This window comes from Diabrotica virgifera, chromosome 8, assembly GCF_917563875.1.
Source record: "Diabrotica virgifera virgifera chromosome 8, PGI_DIABVI_V3a".
NCBI lineage: Eukaryota > Metazoa > Arthropoda > Insecta > Coleoptera > Chrysomelidae > Diabrotica > Diabrotica virgifera.
Window position 1 is genome coordinate 49,109,462 of NC_065450.1, and position 22,793 is coordinate 49,132,254.

Genomic DNA, 22,793 nt, shown 5'->3' on the forward strand with positions numbered 1-22,793 from the left:
TTTTAATGTTATAACTAGAATTTTTACGTTGACTGTTGATTATTTGTGTTTTTTATTTTGTTTTGATATTTGTGTTAAAATATTTGCATTATAATTATCTTCAGTTTGATCCAAATTGGAACTATTGTATTTTCCTCTATTAAAAAAATATGCAATATGAAACCCAAAGTTATTCTAAATATATGGTTATTAGTAGAACAGTAGTCCATACCAAACGGTATATTAAGTATCAATAAAATATTTATAAGTAATACCTACAAAACACAAATAAATTCATCAAGACATAAATCATATGATCTCATTTTCAGCCGCCATTATGACATTTAGAAGTTTTACCAGCAGATTTTTTACGTTTTTGCTCTTTGCGCAGAAATTGGCGCAGTTATTGTACAAGAATCTGTGCCTGACACAAATTCTTGTATCGTTTCTGATATCGTTTCTTGTATCTGTGTATGACACTATACATTTTTTTGACATATCAGAAACGATATTAGAAACGATACAAGAAAATGCATAGTGTCATACAGCCTTTAGGGTACATCTACAGTTGAGTCCCAGAGTCTTTACCCGTGTGTCATCATTTAAAACATACGAAATAAGTCGGAAATTTACTAAACGCAACAGTAAGTGACAGAAAGTGTATAAAACAGTGTATCAAATCAATTAAACAAAGTATTCTTACCTGAGAAAGAGAAATGCTTTCCATTAAAGATTTTTGACTAGAATCTACTACTGGTATCTTTGGTGAACTTTGTTGGTCCGAAATGCTTTTTTCAGTCATTGCATCTGCCAATAAATTTTTCAAATATGTTGAATTACTACTTGTCTCAGTAGCAGTGCTAGTGTCACTACTACTTTCCATCACATTATCACTGCCCGTTAGTGTTTTATCTGATTGAGAACTTTCGTCTGTAGAGATATTCATCTGACTATCAGAATGAGTAAGACTTTGAGGTTCTGCTGGTATATCAATAATGTTTGTTTTTTGTAGCATATCGGGCAAATCTTGTTTGATGCTCTGTGGCTGAGTATCTATCAGAACTGGTGTCAGAGGTAACTGCATAGTACTCCTTCCTGGGGCTCTGGTAATAGCATCGACATGTGGATAGTTTTTGTCTAACACATCATTACTGATTTCATTCAAAGTCTCCTGTAATCCAAAAGTATCTTTAAGCATTTTTTGAGGCTTTAGATGTGGATTAAATGCTGAATCTAACACCGTTGCAGATGTACTCTCAGATACTGACGTATAAGACATTGTATCCTCAGCAACACTGTTTTCATCTTGATCTTCAGGAATAACTTCGACACTTTCAGGTGATAACTTTTCAGCAGAACTAGAAAATAATACATGATGAATTTTTTAAATATAAATTTATCTGTGTAAAACATACCTCGATTTTTCATCTTCTGACCACGGTGATGGAGAAACAATTTCATCTGTATAATCCGATTGTCTTCTGCTGTTCGTACTATTTGTACCAAGTACTTCTAAAGAACTTGGACTTGTAAGACTTTCTCCTAATACTTCGACAGAATCTGATTTTGGATGGAGGCCTAAAAATTATAAAATATGTACACACAAAAATAAATCCTCTTTTAAGGGAAGAGAACATATAAAAGCAAGGAATGGAACACAATTGAGAACACATACATAAATAAAAGTACAAGAAAACGGATCAAACAAGGCATACACCACAACACCAGACTAATGAAAAATATGAAAAGAACAGGGTAGTAAACTCTTCACCCTCACACTTAAATTTGGGAATAAACATAGCAGGAGAAAGACTCTACAACCAACAAGCTGGGTATCTTAAGTAAGTTGGTAAGGCTAACAAAGGTAGAATGTGAAATGGGTAAAGATTGGAAATTTTTCAATCTAAAAGTGGGCTAAAGCAAACAGACCCACTATCGATAACTTTGTTTAATTTACTTCAAAAACGATAATAAGAAACTAATTTAAAACGAAATAAAATAATTTTCAACAAACAGCACCAATACCTACGGTTCTTAGACATTTACTACGGTTGCCTACTCCGACTGTGGTGGGGAGACTTGACTGACGTCACAATAGTCTATTTTTAAATTAAAAAAACGTTAAAATAATTGCATTATATATTAACGTAATAAAAATGATGAAATTTTAGAATGCGAGGTACAGGCTGTAGTGTGGCCAAATTGATTACCTATTATTTAAATTCTTACAATAAATTATACAAGTAATTCTAATTCACATAATCTTAGTTGACCTCTAAGGACGGTATGTATTCAATAGTTAATCCAGTATTGATGGAAATTCAGTATAAGCGACAAAATTTCATTGTACAATGGGGATTGAAGCCCTAGATTTCCCTAAATCTTGCATTAACCGTTGGATAAACGTGAACAACCCGTACTGATTAATTTTAGGTACCAAACTACCCAAATATCAACTGTTTTTCATAATTAAGTATTATAATCCAATAAACACCTTTATTTCACAACTAGCTTTACTACTATTTTCCATACATCAAACACAAAAATACCGATTAATCATATTACGATTCAAATTACTGTAATCTCGTGATGTAATCTCGTGATGTAATCGCGGTCTTAATGATCATTGGTTAGTCGAAATAGACAACCGTAGTAAACGTCTAAGAACATGACCAATACCTAGTTTTTGCGAATGATTTGCTACACTTTTGCAACACTACTGGAACACTACTGGACAGCGCAAAGGTAGAATTAATGAGGATATTTAAAAAATTTAAAAAGGTCTAAGAAAGTATAGGCTAGAAATTATTAATACTAAAAATCAAAAATGTACGATTACGGAAAGATGGAGGAGAATAAAACTTAAAGATAAAAACAGATGACAAAGTTTATGAATTTAAGAAGGCCGACCAGTTAATTTATTTGAGTCAATTTAGAAGAGGATGACGACGATCATGAAAAGAACAAGATAGGTGCAAAAGGTAACAGTAATATGGAATCCTGAAAAGTCTATTAAGATCAAGTTTCTATCCAGGAAGACAAATCTTAAAATTTACTGAACAGTAGCCAGGTAAACTGAAAACATACCAAAACAATGGTTACTCTCCACCTTTTGTGCTATCCCTAATACAAACGCTAAAGATTGCAGTGAATACAGAACAATATATCATTAATAAATCACATTCTCAAATTATTCTTGAAAATTATACATGGTCGTATAAATAAAAAAACTGGACGAAGGAATAGATGATAGTCAGTTTGGGTTCAGAAACGAACTAGGAACCAGAGAGGCGTTATTTGCTTTTAATGTGTTAACTCGAAGATGCATGGATATAAATGGGGATGTGCATTTGGGGACGTTGCTTTTGAGAAAGCAGTTGACAAAGTAAGACATGAAAAATTAGTCCAAATTCTAAAGACAAAAAACATAAACAAAAGGAACTTACGAATATTAACAAACCTTTAATGGAATCAAAGAGCACAAATTGTAATAGATAACGAACCCAGTAAAGAAATTGAAATCAGGAGAGGAGTTAGGTAGGCATGTATTATGTCTCCATTACTCTCTAATTTATATAGTATATAGCCATCTTTGAAGAAGCATTACTAGCTTAAAGTGAAGGAATAATAATTAACGGAAGATCTATTAACAACATCAGATATGCAGATGACACCGTAATTATGGCAAGCTCTGATAGAAAGGGTTGATAAATACAAATACCTAGAAACCTGGATTTCAGAGAAAAATGATCAAACAACAGAAATAAGGACAGAGATAGAAATAGCAAGAAATGCGTTTGTAAAAATGAGAACAGTTCTCTGCAATAAAGACCTTGGATTGGAACTGAGAGTAAGAGCTTTGAAATGTTACGTGTTCTCGATACTGCAGGACTTGAAAGTTGGACATTGAAGCAAGAACACATAAATAAGCTACAGTCATTTGAAATGTGGTGTTACAGAAGGATGCTTAGAATAGTATGAACACAGAAGAAAACGGAAGTATTGCGAGAAATGGGCAAATAATACGAAATAATAATGTTACTAAACTGACTTTACTATTTTATTATTTATGTTTTTATAGGCACTAATGTTTAATTTTAGTTGACTTCATTTATTTTTTTAATAACTTACTTCTAAACAAAATGAAAGACACTGAATTTATATCTTTTATTTTACAAACTACGATATCTAATTTATTTATTACACCAAATCTAATAATTTATTTACTAATTCCAAAAACCCCTATTTATACATTATTACAATGTTCCAGAATAAGAAAGATTATTACGGAAGAATTCATCTTATTCTAGAATAACAATCGAAGGGTTAAAAATGAATAACCATTTTCAATTTCGTTGCAAAACGAAAATACAGTCGAAGCATATTCTAGTCCAATCAAAGAGTGCAGCAAGCACCTCTACCGGTTTCGAAACTTATTAGTCTCTCATCAGGAGGCACATATGCTGCTCTCCCCGATCAAACCAAAACAAACCCCAGCGTGCAGTCTAGCACTGCAACGAACGAAATGGCATAGATGCCCTAGCGGCAACTGCTACAACAAGACTAAGTTTTCACTCTAATGGCATATAAAACAACATAATGCTATTCTACACCCCACCAGAATGAAAACAATGGGAACCTTCTCTGGTTACACCTCCGAGGCTTCTACAATATGCAAGCCATACGGATGCTGAGACTAAAGATGAGGGAATTCTACAATTTACAATTCACGTCCCATCTGCTCAGCGCGGTAAAGTTCCAACGAGAATGGTTCCCTTCGTACGCCAATCAGAGTAGATGTAAATAAAAAATGAATAACCATTTTCAATTTAGTTGCAAAACGAAAATACAGCCGAACCATATTCTAGTCCAATCAGAGAGTGCAGCAAGCACCTCTACCGGTTTCGAAACCTCTACGAAATATGTGCCTCCTGATGAGAGACTAATAAGTTTCGAAACCGATAGAGGTGCTTGCTGCACTCTCTGATTGGACTAGAATATGGTTCGGCTGTATTTTCGTTTTGCAACGAAATTGAAAATGGTTATTCATTTTTGATTTATATTTACTCTGATTGGAGTACGAAGGGAACCATTCTCGTTGGAACTTTACCGCGGTGAGCAGATGGGACGTGAATTGTAAATTGTAGAATTCCCTCATCTTACTTAGTCTCAGCATCCGTATGGCTTGCATATTGTAGAAGCCTCGGAGGTGTAACCAGAGAAGGTTCCCATTGTTTTCATTCTGGTGGGGTGTAGAATAGCATTATGTTGTTTTATATGCCATTAGAGTGAAAACTTAGTCTTAATCGAAGGGTTATTTACATAAATATCAAATAAGCATTTTCTAGAAAGATATATCGAGGTTAATATACATGTTAAAAAGGTCCCCCTTTTAAATGCATTCATAAATAAAATTCGGTAAACAAGACCCTTTTTGTTTAATTATAATAAATTGGCAAGGAGCTATCACAGACAATCACGTCACAATAAACACAATAAAAATAAGAAAGTTACAATATCTGGGACACGTAATGAGGGGACAGCGATATGAAATGCTAAGACTGATAATACAGGGAAAGATAAGAGGAGGAAGGAGTATAGGAAGAAGGAGAGTGTCATGGTTGAAAAATTTAAGGGACTGGTTTAAATGTAGTTCTATAGAACTCTTCAGAGAAGCGGTAGATAAAGTAAAGATAGTGATGATGATATCCAACCTCCGATTGGGAGACGGCACTTAAAGAAGAAGCCAGGTCAACTGCTTCTTAATATACGACTTCATAATATATTAGTACTAAAGCACATACCTAGAGCTGAACTTGAAGTGGATATTGATTGACCAGTAGATAGCATTTCAGATTCTGGACTTGTTGTACATTCTGTGCTGCATGTAATAATGTCCGCACTCTCTGAGCTGTTTTTACCACTTTCCGCACTTACGGCGGATAATCTATTGAGTAGTGAGGCATTTGCTTTCTTCTCTCTTCTTTTAACAGAATTTTGACCACCATCGTTTTCACCTAAAATAAGAATAAAACTATCATAATCATATCTATAAAGAACTATACCCCGTTTTTAAACTAGGAGTAATACAAATTTACCGCGCCTTAATGCTTGTTTGTAATTGGCCCAACAAGCAAGTTTACTCCACTAAATTATGAGATTTTAACACTATGAAATGACATTTTCTGATACCTATTTATGAAATTTTGACACGATTGGCATTTAACATCCATAGGTTAATCAAGTTATATCGACGATTTTTTGTATTTTCTGCGTTATTCCTTTAGATTTTTAGTCTGCATTTATACAGGGTGTTTCATTGGGAAACGGAAATACGTTAACGGTGAATAGAGGTCACCGAGCCGGTTCTAGATATACTACATTTTTTGCCCTACCGACTTTTATAACCGAGTTACAGGGTGTTTTATCGATTTTGCCCATTTTTTTCCTAAGCCATAACTTTAGAACCACCCTGTATATTTTTTTGATATTTGGTACACATATGTCTCATTTAAAACTTAAACGACAGACATACTAACCATAAGAAAAATCCAGGTCCGGATTAACAAAAAATTATAAAGTAATTGTGACGTTAAAACAACACCCTGTATATTCAAATTTTGAAAATCTGTTTGCATATTTGAAAAGAGCACAAAAAAGTAAGTTTAATGGTTCACTTCAATTTTTCGGCCAGACAATTTTATGACTTTAATTTTGAAATTATATTGAATTTTTTAAGAACTCTGACATTAAAAAGCAGATATTATTAACTTTTAGTTATAAATTATTAAAGTTAATGAATAAATACTCATTTTAAAAATAATCAATACTCATTTACCACATTCGAACGACCCAATTAGTAATCACCAGAAAAATCCAGGTACGGATTAACAAAAAAAATATAAAGTAATTGTGACCTCGAACCAACACCCTGTATATTGAAATTTTGAAAATTTGTCTGCGCATTTTAAAAGAGCATAAAAAACTGTGATTAAAGGTGCATTTTAATTTTTTGCACCGTTGATTTAATTACGTCAATTTTGAAATTATATTGAAATTTTAAAGATCTCTTTGATTGAAAACCAGGTACCTATTATTAACTTTCAATAATTTAATGTTAATGGATCAATACTTATTTTTTCTACAACCGTGTTAAAAATGCAATTTTTAGCACTCCATACGAGCGTTAAAAATGCTACTTTAAGGCACTAGTGCTTTAAAATTTTTATGGCACTGCAGTTCGTATTGACCGTATAGGCAATTTTGATGTAATGTCAAAAAAATATAAAAATGAAATGTCAGTCAAGTTCAAGTAAAAGTTTTTGTAGATATTGTCCTGTAATTACGTTTGTAGAAAAAATATTGTATGATATGCGTGTTAAAAAGTACATTTTTAAGGCACTCAAGTGAATTGCAGAACTCGCTTCGCTCATTCTGTAAACTTTCACATGCGTGCTTTAAACGTGTACTTTTAACACTTATATCATAACTATTAAAAATACTTAATACTTATTTACTACGCTGGCTTCATGGATTCTCTGGATTTGTAGCTGTATGCACATCATTAAAAATGAGAATTGCGAGAATTGGGATATTTTAATGATTTAGTAAAGAATTAAAAAACACAGCTATATATATTTAAAATAAATTAAAAATATTTGAACTATTATTGTTGATAATTATTGAACTATTAAAGTTGCTTAAAATGTCCGCCATTTTGTTCGATGCATTTCCTTGCTCGTTTTAAAAGATTACGAATCGATTTTCTAATTACATTGGGATTGTTCTTAACTTTTCTGGCATTTTCTTGCCACCTTGACAGAATTAATCAATATGATTTCAAAATTGCCGTAATTAAATTATCTGCGCAAAAATTTGACATGCACCATTTAACGCAGTTTTTTATGCCGTTTTAAAATACGCAAACAAATTTTCAAAATTTCAATATACAGGATTTTGTTTCAAGGTCACAATTACTTTATATTTTTTTTGTTAATCCGGACCTGGATTTTTCTTGTGATTACTATTTGGGCCGTTCCAATGTGGTAAATAAGTATTGATTATTTTTAAAATGAGTATATTTATTCATTAACTTTAATAATTTATAACTAAAAGTTAATAATATCTGCTTTTTAATGTCAGTTTTTAAAAAATTCAATATAATTTCAAAGTTAAAGTCATAAAATTGTCTGGCCGAAAAATTGAAGCGTATCATTAAACTTACTTTTTTGTGCTCTTCTCAAATATGCAAACAGATTTTCAAAATTTGAATATACAGGGTGTTGTTTTAAGGTCACAATTACTTTATAATTTTTTGTTAATCCGGACCTGGACTTTTCTTATGATTAGTATGTCGGTCGTTTGGATTTTGAATGAGACATATGAGTAACAAATATCAAAAAAATATACAGGGTGGTTCCAAAGTTATGACTTAGGAAAGAAATGGGCAAAATCGATAAAACACCCTGTAATTCGGTTATAAAAGTCGGTAAGGCAAAAAATGTAGTATATGTAGAACTGGCTTGGTGACCTCTATTCACCATTAAAGTATTTCCATTTCCCAATGAAACACCCTGTATAAAAACACTTGCTTTTAGAACTCTTTAGCGATGTATTAGTATAACATAATATTTATGGATTACCGTCGAAGGCCGACGTGATCAACCAAAAAAGAAGATGAACCTGGTGATTTTTCTAGTGACATTATTGCGTGTGAATTTCTCTTTCGAGAAATGTCTAAAATGTATATACATTGTACATTCCAAATCATGATTTGCAAAGTTTATACATCGTAAATCATGATTCGGGAGTACTCCTCGTATCGTTACATTCAACGTGTCTTGGTTTGTTTATTTCTAGTGCATATTTATTGTGATTTTAGTATAGAAGATAATATATGAAGAAACGAATCCCTTTGATTATTCATAAACTACGAAAATGTTTTATATAGTTTTTTTTTTCGTTAGATGCATAATTTTTAAGGTATTCGCATAAAACCGTCCGAAAAGGTGACATTTTTCAGTAAAAATGGCAAATTTTCAACCACGAATAACTCAAAAAGTATAGTTTTCAAAAAAAAAGAATGTGTGTGTGTACTTTGTACGCACGTAAGAAGTTATACTTCTATTATGTGATATCAACGAAACAAATATACTTTCGAACAGTTTATTTATATTTTATTTAAAGATTAAACTAATTTTTACTTACTACTTTCCAAAAATTTTTATTAAAACAATACCAACAATTAAAAAAAATTAAAAAACACCCGGATTCGAACCGGGGATCTCTTGATCTCCAGTCAAACGCTCTACCACTGGGTTATACTCCTTTTGTTTGTGCGGGTGCGGACTACAAGATTTCTCAGACATATTGTCAAATAGACCAAGTGAAGTATAAAAATACTTTAAATATTACTTTTATTACCTTCTTCCCGAGGTAGACAAATCCAAAGTTACAAAAATTATAATAAATATATTTACTAAAAACACTAATATATCCTTTCCACATCTTTTTTGGACTATAATACATACATAACTAACATTTAGCAACGAACTCCATACTGTCTGTGTGCGCATGCGCGCAGAATAATAAAAATTCACTCCCAATCGCGCCTAAAGAAGTATAACTTCAAAAATATAAGACAGTTTTTGCTTAGAATTAGGTTCTCTAGCCACTTCCGTGATTATATTGATCAAAAAATTTTCCACCCCCAGAGGGGAAGCACCCCCAAGATGAAAGCGCACATCGGCATAGAGTAGACTTTGAAGAGATAAGTAAATTCTATTCCCAAAATTTCATGAAAATCCATGCAGTAGGATAGAATTCGGAGGTACCTACTCGTACTATCCTGTTTTTCCTCTCATTGACTGGCGTATAAGGATTTTGCGATTATTGTAGCATTATTTATGTCATAAACATATTTACTAATCAAATAAGTAGTTATTGTTTGATATTATTAATGAAAAACAGAAGTTAAAAAACAAAGAAGCATTAATGAAAAATAACAATATGTTTATATCGTCTGAGTTTAATTATTTATAAATTCCACTAGATTTTAGATTAGATAAAACTAGAAGATAAAATTTCAGATATAAGAGACCACATAAGCAACGAAGACAAGAGAGCAATACGAAGTGTAAGATATAAGGTGAGGAAAACATATTATAAGCCATCAATGGTATAGTCAGGTGAAAAGAATGAAAGAAGGCACACTACTGAGTTAAAAACAGTTAGAAAGTGTACATAAGGAAAGACGCTGAAAATTCATTACCTCTATATCAGAAATAAAGCATTTGCGGACATATGTTTATAAATCAAACAGTCCTTATTTTTTCATGCATAATTACTCCTTAAAGTTTGTCGCACTTATTTAGAAACACCCTGTATTGATGAAGAACATGGCTAGTTGTTAAAGTAGGTATCTAACTTTTTTATTCCATCCATCCATCCAATGGCACTACAGCCCAAATCGAGCCTTGGCCTCCTTCAACAAGCTTCTCCAATCATTTCGATTTACCTCTGTTCTTTTCCATGAACGCGTTCTTAGGAAGTTCCTGGCATCCTCATCGACTTCGTCTTCCCATCTCTTTTTAGGTCTTCCAACAGGTATTTTTCCTTGCATTCTTGCATTTAGCAATTTTCTGGGGATTCTATTCTCATGCATGCGGACCACGTGCCCTGTCCACCGCAATCTCTGCAGTTTAGTGTATTGTGCTAGAGTTGGTTCGCTATATTGCTCGTATATTTCTCTAATATACCTAATTCGCCAGTTGTTATTTTCACTTATTGGGCCCAGTATTCTACGTAATATTTTTCTTTCAAACACATCTAATGCATTGGCAGATTTCTGTGTCACCACCCATGTTTCACAGCCATAACTTACTATGGGCCTGATTATTGTTTTATAGACCCGGAGTTTTGTTTTCCGGTGTACGTCTCGCGATTTGAATATGTGGCCCATCTCGAAATAGGCTTTATTTGCCAGCACAAGCCTTCTATTTATTTCCGGTTCTTCTTCATTGCTTGCGACCAGATCCATTCCTAGGTACGTGAATCTATTCACATGTTCTATATCGTCAATAAAGTGTTGTTGCGCCGGTCTATTTGATCTGGTTTGTATGAGTAGTTTTGTTTTATTTGTATTTATTGCTAGCCCTACTGCTTCTGCACTGTTTCAACTCAACTTCCGCTCACCGTCAAACGTCTAATTACATATTCAAGAACAAGATTAAAAACCGTTGGAGCCAGTCCGTCGCCTTGTTTCAGTCCTTGCGTTATCGTAAACGCATCAGTGATCTGTCCTTGAATACATACCTGTGCTTCTGTTTCTGTCATTGTCATTTGCACTAGTCGTATTAATTTTGATGGTATGCCAAATTCTTCCAATATATTAGGTAGAATTGTTCTATCTATTGAATCATAGGCTTGTTTAAAATCTACAAAGGGATTGTAAACGTCCATGTCATATTCCCATGCTTTGGCTAGTATTTGTTTAACTGTAAATAGTTGGTCAATGGTAGATCTATTTTGCCTAAACCCTGCTTGATATTCCCCGATGATTTTTTCCGTGAGAGGTTGAAGTCTTCGATTAAGGATGTTTGTGAATATTTTGTATCCCGAACAAAGTAAAGAGATGCCTCTATAATTCTGACACAACAGTTTGTCTCCTTTTTTATGAATAGGGCAGATTATACTTTTCTTCCATTGTTGGGGATTTCTTCTCCTATCCATATCTCTCGTATTAGCTGTTACATCTGTTGTGTCAAATTCCTTCCTCCTTGCTTGAGTAGTTCTGCCAGTATTTTATCTATTCCCGGTGCTATATGGCTTTTTTGTATGTGGATTGCCGTTTGGACCTCCTTTAGCGTTGGGGGTCTAGTTAATTCATTTTCTTCTCCATCTTCCCCCAGCTCTTGTTGTTGTACCTCCTGCCGTGCCTGCTGCTACCTCTGGTGTTGTAATGGTGGTTGTGCCCTTTTGTTTAATACTTCCTTAAAATATGTCATCCAGGTTATCTTAATTTCGTCCATATCGCTAATGATTTCACCCTTCTTATTTTTGCAGAGGCTAGTCTTCGGTTTGTATCCCTGTCTTAAATGTTTGATAAATTGGTATGCACTACGTGTTTCGTTTTCCTTAAACTTCCTCTCTATGTTTAGTATCCGTTGGTTTTCGTACTTCCTCTTTTTCTGCCTGCACAGTTTATCTGCTCTTCGTCTTTTGTTCTCAAATTATGTTTCTCTCTCTCTAGTACGTCTGAGTATGTAATTCTTATGTGCTTCATTTCTTTCCTGTATAGATTGTTTGCATTCTTCATCGAACCATGTTTCTTCTCTCCGTTGTGTATTTGTTCCTAGGACTTCTTTCGCTGTGTTTAGTATGATACTGCTTATGGTGTTCCATTGATTTTCTATTGTGAAGTCTGCTCTGTTTTCTTCTAGTAATTTTTCATCCACTGTTCTCTCAAATCTTTCTTGTACCTCAGAGACTTTTAGGATATCTAAGTTTAGTTATTCTTGTTTTGGATATTTTTCCTTTACCTGTCGACTAATTTTGCATCTAAACCGTGTCTGTTCTAGTAGATGGTCTGAGTCACAGCTTGCGCCACGTCTGCTTTTTACATCTAATATACTCGTCGCCATTCTTTTTTCAGTCAGTATATGGTCTATATGATTTATTGTGTTTCCGTCAGGTGATATCCAAATGCCCTTATGTATGTCCCGATGTGGGAAGCATGTCGAACTGATAATCATATTCTTTCCAGCTGCAAAATCTATTAGAAACTGACCAATCTCATTTGTGTCTATGCAAACTATGTTTCCCATTCCCTATTACCCCTCTTCTTTTTTTCCGATCTTGGCGTTTGTGTCGCCTATCACCATTTTAATGTCGTTTCTTGGTATTGAGTCATAGATTCGTTCTAGATCTTGATAAAAGGCTACCTTAGTGTCTTCTTCCTGTTTATTTGTGGGACAGTGTACAAGGGTTATGTTAAAGAAATGCGTTTTTATCCTAAGCTTGCAGATTCTTTCATTGATGGCTTGAAAATCTGTTATCAGGTGCTTCATTTTATTATCTACGATAAAGGCTACTCCAAATTCTTTATTTCCTTCATCTTTACCGCTATACAGTATAGTGTGTGTTTTAGTGTCTCGGATACCTTTTCCCAACCATTTAGTTTCTTGTACTGCAGTGATTCCTATTTTATATCTTTTCATTTCGTGTAGAAGGATCCTCTGTGCACCTGGTCTATTTAGCGTTCTGACATTCCATGTTCCCAGCATAAATTCCATATTCCGTTGCCAAAGTCGTCGTCTTGATATCCGTCCATTCCGAGGCCTATCTGAAGGTTTCGTAGTAGTACTTTTTTACAAGAATAGGTTACTGGCCTATCGCCCAACCCCCTTTTCGGAGGATAAGTTTGTCGTACTTATTTAGAAACACATTTAGAAAAACATGGCTAGTTGTTAAAGTAGGTATCTAACTTTTTTATTATCCAACATAAACGAATGAATCGAAAAACAGAATGTTAAGAAAACCTGAGGCTATAGTTGAGTTTTAATTTCAGTATTAAATAAATGATAGAATATTCTACAGGGTGTGGTGAACTTTGAGAAAAAAAAACACAGTTTGGTTGGTACACCCGGTATACAATGACAATTTACTTGTTTAGCAACAATATTATTACAGCGATTTTGTTAAAGAATAAGGTTATAACATATTAAAAAAATCACTTAAATCGGACAACGGGTTTAGGAAATTCGAGACATCAAAAATGACACATTTAGTGGGTGGCACGTTTTCTGTGACGCGCAGTGTATATAAACGGTTTATACTTGACCCAGCCTTGTAAATAAAAATTTTTTTAAGTGATTTATGACGATCATGAATATTTAAAATGGATTTATCGTTTTTTATTTAAATACGCCCTAATTATTTAAAATAAAACTTAAATGTGCGTCCAACTTTATTTTAAATTCTAAATAATATATGCGAAATATTCCATGTTTTTCAATTATAATAGATTAGTAGATAACAGATAGACAAAAATAGGTACTCAAATTATTCGAAAATAAAATGTATTCACCCATTTTTATGTTTTTTTCTACTTCTTGACAAGGATTTAAGAAATGGACGTGAAAACATACTCTAGAAAAGAATCAACATTCAAAATGGCAGTACATGTCTAAAGAAACAGTACCGAAGTATAAAGCTCTAAACAGTTCTTTTTCTTCTTTAAATATCATGCTTGAAAGATGGGAAGAACCTGTTCAATTAGAGGTAGAAATTCACTACACCAAAAGAAGTACTTATAGAAATAAAGGAAAATATTAACCCGAAGATAGCTGCGGACTATGATTTAATTACGGGTCAGCTGCTGAAAATCTTCCCTGAAGAGCTGTCGTAAAACTATATCAAACCTAAAGGCGGGTTGACATTACTAGTGAATAACGAACGTGGTTCACACTAAAAAACAAGCGAAAGGCGGATTGACATTACTAGTGAATAACGAACGTGGCTCACGCTTACGTATTTTGCCCGTGCTTATTTTGCAATGCAATGCATAGATACAAATGTACTGCTCGAATTTCAAAATAGATAATAAAATATCTAACAATAGCACGGGGCAAAATACGTAAGCGTGAGCCACGTTCGTTATTCACTAGTAATGTCAGCCCGCCTGTAAACAGATTTTCGTGCAGCACGATTATCTCACGAATGGTCTACGCCACGCCACGATAGATATTAAACATGTTAAATATTTCACGCTCTAAAGACAGTCGTAGAGAGTTTGTATTTTATTAAGCCACAGCCACCTACAGCAAATGTAGGAGGCTGTGATTAAGCACGTGCTTTTACCCTCAAAAATGAGCATCTGAATGAACGGGAGACCGTTATATCGCTGGTACCTATGATTAATGTGATTCCTAATACATTTCCAGTGAAAATAATAACTCTATAATAAGTATTCTCGATTACAATTTTTTTTACATGCGTGTCCGCGAAGATTATAACTCAAAATATTTATAATGAAAATATTTAGTTCATAATAGATGCCAACGAAAACAATTATTTCCCTTTCTGTTTCTGCCGACGAAAACAATTATTTCTGAGAACTTTTTACTAATTATAATTTTTGTGGGCCCACAAACAGAAATTATGTTTTTTGCCGATACTCCTCAAAAATAAATTGTTTTGCTAACACTTTATTAGGTACATATTATAATTTTCACAATCATATAGGTAATCGAAAATAATATTTTTCGCGGCGTTCATTGAAAGTTCTACTCTTAACGGCATTTTTCGGAGTTATACTTTTCGTAGGTGGCGGCGATATGTTCGATTTGTAGAATTGTACGAAAGCGATCCTGTAAGTACTCTGGAATGATTCTGACGTAAGGTATAAAAAGAATGACGCACGAAACGCAGCAGTAGAAAGAATTGCTGCTCAGCTTGAAATTGAAAATTTTACTGATTCAAGTATAGTCCTGAAATAAACAGATAGTAAAAAGAGAAAAATCAAAGAAGCGGCTCTAATTATGTTAAATGAAACCAATTGTGTCGCTAATTCCTAATAAAAGAGGAAGTCAATAGAAAGAAAATACCACGATTAGTAATAGGGCAGTCAATGATGGTATTTGGCTCCGAATTCCATTCTACTACATCGATCTACTTGATATTTTCACAGTAAGTAGAGTAGTGACATCCGTGACATTTCGTTCTTTGCAATTTAGAAAGGCCCAAAGTATGATGCCTGGGGAAATCGGAGAGAAGAGGATATGGGACTACTGCTGAGGAAAAAAAACCTCCGAAACCGGTATAGACTCTTCTTGTACTCTCCGATTTAACCAGAGTATTATGCAGCTGTTGCATTTTAGTGTTGCAAAGAAATTGAAAATGTTTATACATTTTAATTCATTTACTATTTTGTTGAGTACTAAGGAATCTTTCTTGTTGGAACTTTTACCACGCTGAGCAGATGGGTTGTGAATTATTTAAAATTCTTTCATCTTAATTTCCTCGGCATCCTGTATGATTTATAATTTTTGAAAATCTCGGGAGGTTGTAACCAAAGAAAGTATTCCACCTGTTGTCAATCAGGTGGTATGGGAACGATATTTATTGTCGTTTTCTGTGCTATTTCGATTGATAACTTACTTTGTTTTTCGGTAGATGGCTCTAGTACATCCGTGACATTTCGTTCTTTGCAATTCGGAAAGGCCCAAAGTATGATGCCTGGGGAAATCGGAGAGAAGAGGATATGGAACTACTGATGAGGAGGAAAAAACCTCCGAAACGGTACAGACTCTTCCTGCATTCTCCGATTTAATCAGAGTATTATGCAGCTGCTGCATTTTCGTGTTGCAAAGAAATTGAAAATGTTTATACATTTTAATTCATTTACTCTTTTTTTGAGTACTAAGGAATCTTTCTTGTTGGAACTTTTACCACGCTGAGCAGATGGGTTGTGAATTATTTAAAATTCTTTCATCTTAATTTCCTCGGCATCCTGTATGATTTATAATTTTTGAAAATCTCGAGAGGTTGTAACCAAAGAAAGTATTCCACCTGTTGTCAATCTGGTGGTATGGGAACGATATTTATTGTCGTTTTCTGTGCTACTTCGATTGATAGCTTACATTGTAAATGCTCTTTGGTACATGTCAAACAGTGACCTCCTTAAGGACCTAGGAATGGAAACTGTGGATATTATCATCAAAAAGATAGCAGGAAGTTACGAGCAACAACTTCATAGGCACGAGAATATTGAGGCAATCCAGCTCCTTGATACTACTGGGCAAACTAGAAGGTTAAAGAGGACAAAACCTTTTTAACTACTAGTTTGAGTGAAGAGCAGAGCATAGTGCATGTTAGAATAGTGCATAGTTAATTAAACTATTAAACTTAGGTAAACTTTTAATTTTAAGGAACAGCAGTAACCTAGGCTAAATTGAAATTAAATAAGATATGGTTGAATGCTGGAATATGGGTTTTACAAATAAAAAGTAAACATTAAACACAGTTCTTTATTAAATCTTGCCCAAGTACTTTAGCTCTCAGAGTATCTTCAGGGATATTTAGTCAAAAAATGGTCTATCCAACACATCCAAGAATGTTATAAACATTCACTAACAATTATACAAATAACAAGACTACACAAAAAAACAAACTTACCTAAATTTACTTCTATCAAATCACTGCAACTTCCTTGGTCCGATATGCTTTCTCTTTTCTCTTCCTCACTGGTACCAAGTTCAGACATTGCATTATCTAGCTCTTCAACATTGTGTACAACTAACTTACTTTGACTAAAAGGTTCTACAGCATCAAGAGTGTCGTCAAGACTAGTAATAGAAGGTGATTTGTTTCCTTCATTTGCATTTTCAAAAAATGATCCTATAAAAACAGTTACCATCAATTCAACCAACAATGCTTTTAAAAAAATAGTTGGTATTATTTGAATGCGTTAAATCAATTAAGCACTTATAGAAAAAATCATAAGCTTACTGCCAAAACCAGCCAAGTCCACTTTTTGTCGATTATGAGTTAAGTATTTGAACTTAAAAATTCTCAAAGAATGTAATGACAAAACCAAATAAGTCCAAACAGATTTTAAATGTGGGAAACAGATATGTGCAGTTGTCTGATAAAATAAAATATTGTTTTATTATTTACAACATTGCAGTTCTGCTGACAACAAGACAAGTGCCATTTAGATTATTTTCGCTGTACTACCTTGGTATAAATGCAAAAATTTCATGTGATGACTGTACTTAGCTCTCAATGTAGTATGATATTGTGCATAGATAATAATTTTTAGAGATGTACATTATTCCTTTGTTGATAGATAGATGTTTTGAATGTAAAATCCTCAGAGATATCTACAGGTGATTGATTAGTGGGGTAAAGCTCAATAGTTCTAGGACGTTTCATCGCCGCCGTTTCGATGCCGCCAGTTCGATGCCGATGCCGGCCGATTCATCGCCAGTCAATTAATCGCTATCTGATATATTTCCGAATTTTCGACAGTTACAATTATTAGTTATTTTTAGTATTAATTAGGAGTTCTAGGAATTGCGAGATATGACGGCGATGAAATGGACTGGCGATGAACCGGCGGCATCGAAACGGCCGGCGATGAACCGGCGGCATCGAAACGTCCCATTCCGCAATAGATCCGCTATAGTAATAGAGCAATAAAAGGCAATAACAAATAGTGTAGCCAACTTTGAGCTTCACATTATAAAATTAGTTAGAATGTTACAGGATGTTCGATAACACAGTGGCAGACCAAACTTATGTTTTTTTAAATGGAACACCCTATATTTTATTTTATATTCGAAATCCTGTTAACTTCTCCATCACAAAAATATAAAGGTTTGTTACATTATACAGGGTATTTACAAAATTAAAACCAATTTTATATGAAAATCGTAACAAGTTCAACTCCATGTATAAATAAGAATACCTACGCACAACAGAAATGGTTTATTGATGCCATATTTTTTTATTTATTGTCAAAATTTTCAAAAATGATTGATATTGCTAATTTTCGTTATATCAAATACAGGGTGAGTCAAAACGCAAGTACATTATTTTCTCAGTAATTTTAAATGGAACCCCCTGTATTTTATATCACTATTGAAAAGTACCATTACCGTACTTTAATTTCTAGACAACATTCCCTATGTCTAAATTTATTAGTTTTCGAGATATTTTCATTTTGCAATGGACCAGTAGCGTGGCCACCCAGATCACCAGAATTTAATAAACTGGACTGATTTTTTTGGGGTTACGTTAATAATGAAGTTTATAAAATACCTCCAACAAGGGATGAGATGAAAAATAGAATACAAAGTGTATTTCGATGTGTTAATTTACAAATGCTTCTTAGTATAAGTTGCTCGTTCAATGATAGTTTATAGGCGTGCATAAATGTGTAGGAGGTAATTTTGAACACCTAATGTAATTAAATATTAAAAATATTTTATTAAAAGTAGCTTTTAATTTTTTCAAACATGTTTTTTTTTTGCAAAATGTATTTATTACTGATTATTTTTCGTTCTTTATTTGTTAGATTGTTACATTTACATACAAAAGTAGTGTTTAATTGTCTTCATAAAATGTTGTAGGTATTTTGCCTTTGTGTGTTTTTTGTAAAATTTATTTCTAATAAATTATTTTTTTTCTTTATTTGTTACATTTACATACAGTCGGAGAAATGAAAGAATACCCATGAATGATCACATCAATCACTTATTTTGTATTTGCTATCTTTTTCTATAACAAACGTTTGTTATTTATAGAAAAAGACAGCAAATACAAAATAAGTGATTGATGTGATCGTTCATGGGTATTCTTTCATTTTTCCGACTGTACAAAAGTAGTTCTTAATTGCTTCAAACATGTTGCATGTTGTGGTTGTGTGTTTTTTTTTGTAAAATGTATTACTAGTACATAATTTTTCTTGCTTTATTTGTTAATTTAGACACCTAAAATAATTTGCTATGAAAAATGAAAATATCTCGAAAACTAATAAATTAGGACATAGGGAATGTTATGTAAAAATTAAAGTATGGTACTGGTACTTTCCAATAGTGATATAAAATACAGGGGGTTCTATTTAAAATTACTGAGAAAATAATGTACCTACTTGCGTTTTGACTCACCCTGTATTTTATATAAAGAAAATTAGCAATGTCAATAATTTTTGAAAATTTTGACAATAAATAAAAATATGGCATTAATAAATCATTGCTGTTGTGCTTATTTTTATTTATACAGGGAGTTGAACTTGTTACAATTTTCATATAAAAATGGTTATAACTTTGTAAATACCCTGTATAACATAACAAACCTTTATATTTTTGTGATGGAGAAGTTAACAGGATTTCGAATATAAAATAAAATATAGGGTGTTCCAATTAAAAAAACATAAGTTTGGTCTGCCACTGTTATCGAATACCCTGTATAATTCTAACTAATTTTGTAATGTGAAGCTCAAAGTTGTCTACAATTTTTATTGTATCTTTTATTGCTATCTATTACTATAGCGGATCTATTGAGCTTTACCCCACTGATCAATCACCCTGTATAAAGGTGTGCCGGAAAACGGATTATGGTATAGACACTATAATTTTGAGCTTTATCGCCTTTCGATCTATCAAAATAAACAGGCTGCGGTGGCTAGTCCACTTAGAGAAAATGAATGAAGTTGAGCCATCAAAACCCATTTATAGCCAAAGACTAGATGGAGCGAGGAGAAAAGGCAGGCCCAGAGTACGAGTTAAGGACCTGAAGTGATAGGAGTGCGAAATTGGAAAACCAAGGCGAGGGATAGGAAGAAATGGAAGCTGATTCTGGAACAGGCCAAGACCCACCATGGGTTGTAGAGCCAATGATGACATTATCCTTTAATTTTAAACATAGATTTATTTTATAACAAGAACCAGAGCGAGAACTGCGGAAATCCTAACCGAGCTAGTAGCAGCAGCAGAACGAATGGGGTTACATATAAATCGAAAAAAAAAAACAAAATTCATGGCGACTAACACAAACACAAGAGCTGGAAATGTTAACGCAGATCTAATGATCAATGACCAACACTTCGAAGCAATCAAAGAGTTCACATATCTAAAGACATCTGTTAACCCCAATAATAACACATCAGGGTAAATAAAAGACGAATAATAATTGCAAACAGGTGTTATCATAGTCTATCAAAGTACTTAGCTAACAAACGTCTGTCTCAAAAAACTCGTATAAGGCTGTATATTTTTATATTCCTTTTCATAGGACTGAGTATGCTCGTCATTTACCCTTGTCGAGAATGCTCAGCTTTTGCAATGACATGCTACTTGATCCATTCTGTCCAAGCATTAATATCTTCAAAAGGCAGCTTGGGAGTTTAATGATTTAAATATGTGATATTTTTCATCTTCTGTGATTTGATATACTGTGTTATTTTACAAATTTTATTGTTTAATTGTCTTTTATTCGTTGATTTTTTGATGTTTTTTGTACATGATCTTTACTTTTACTTTTACTATTTTTTTTTTGTATTCTTTTGTAAATGGTTCTACCGTTGAAATAAATAAATAAAATAAATAAAAAAAGTATAGAACATTGATAGTCCCCGTTCTCACATATGGATCAGAGGCATGGACGCTAACTAAAACAGATAAATCCGCTTTATCGATTTTTGAAAAAGAGGTACTACGCAAGATATTTGGAGCGGTCTGTGAGAACAGAATATGGAGGCGTAGATATAACTTTGAACTGCAGAATATCTACAAGCATACGTTTGGTGGAAAAGATATTATCACTATAATTAAGCGAAACCGCCTACAGTGGGCAGGACATGTAGCCCGGGCCACTGAATCGAACATGATAAAAAAGATTCTAACAGTGCAACCCATGGGAATGAGAAGACAGGGTAGACCAAAGCTGAGGTGGATGGACGGGGTAACACAAGATGCCGAGAAGATCGACGACCGAGTCAGCAACTGGAAAATGCAAGCAAGGGACAGAACACAATGGCGTAGAAAGCTTGAGAAGGTCGAGGCCCTCTAAGGGGTGTAGCACCAAGATGATGATGATTTATTTTATGCAAGTGTTGGTGATTAAGTAATCTTAAATTGTGTATTGTAGATTCGTTGTAGTGATGTAAGTCTTATATATGATAGCCGTAAGATGTGTACCTAGAACTTAACAGAGCATGAGTGTATTAACTCATACTACTGTATAAGGACCAAGCTTATTGGAAAAAGCCTGTTAGCCTGTTATTAAAAAAGCCAGTTATTAAAAATTCATTTTTAAATTTAGATGATTTTTGATCCAAATGGTTTTGGTAGTACAGTAGAACGTCGATAATCCGGACGTCAAAAATCCGGACCGTCAATAATGCAGATTTGTATCTAGCAAAAATATCTGATTCTGTTAATAGTTATATATGATATAAGTACACATTTAAGGTACGCATGTGAAAGTTTGCAGAATGAGCGACAGCGAGTTCTGCAATTCACATGAGTGCCTTAAAAATGTACTTTTTAACATGCATATCATACAATATTTTTTCTAAAAACGTAATTACAGGACAATATCTACAAAAACTTTTACTTGAACGTGACTGACATTACATTTTTATATTTTTTTGACATTACATCAAAATTTTCTATACGGTCAATACAAACTGCAGTGCCTTAAAAATGTTTTAAAGCACTAGTTCCTTAAAGTAACATTTTTAACGCACGTATGGAGTGCTAAAAATTGCATTTTTAACACGGTTGTAGAAAAAATAAATTAAGAACTTAGCTGCGAAAAACGAACCTCTATCGCAGTTCAAAAATATTTTACACATTTTTGTTAAAAGCCCAAATAGTGTCTAATGTTTTTTACTGTACACATGCTGCTATTATAAATTAATTACAATACAGTGTTTAAACATAAAAAAATGTTTTGATTAATTTCACCTCTAGACACTTTACTGTACAATAAAATTTTAAAACGTTTGTTGTACTTTAATGTGTATACTGGCCTTGTTTTGAGGTAATTTCGATAATCTGGATAATTTAATAATCCGGATGGAGTCCGGTCCCAATTAATCCGGATTATTGACGTTCTACTGTATGCCGAAGAAATATATTATTGCCAATATGAGCAAATTAAAGAAAGTTAGTCTTAAGCATGTAAGGCATATTTAGGAAATATAAAAACTTAAGTAGATAATGGCCAAGTTATATACAATCTAATAAATAATGGTCTTGAGTGAATCCCCATACAAAAAGCTAATGTAGTGCTCATACAATCTAGAA

General features: G+C 33.3%; 1 protein-coding gene across 2 annotated transcripts in view; it reads right to left on the minus strand.

Moving 5' to 3' along the window:
* LOC126889978 (TATA element modulatory factor) overlaps window positions 1-22,793 on the minus strand; it is a 64,812-nt gene that overhangs the window by 38,220 nt on the left and 3,799 nt on the right. For both annotated transcript variants that reach the window (XM_050658767.1, XM_050658766.1), the window contains exons 2-5: window positions 17,155-17,376; window positions 5,784-5,996; window positions 1,395-1,557; window positions 683-1,337 (exon numbers count right to left, since the gene is read on the minus strand). In XM_050658767.1, the coding sequence (XP_050514724.1) occupies window positions 683-1,337; window positions 1,395-1,557; window positions 5,784-5,996; window positions 17,155-17,376 (1,253 nt within the window). The remainder of the gene's footprint in view (window positions 1-682; window positions 1,338-1,394; window positions 1,558-5,783; window positions 5,997-17,154; window positions 17,377-22,793) is intronic.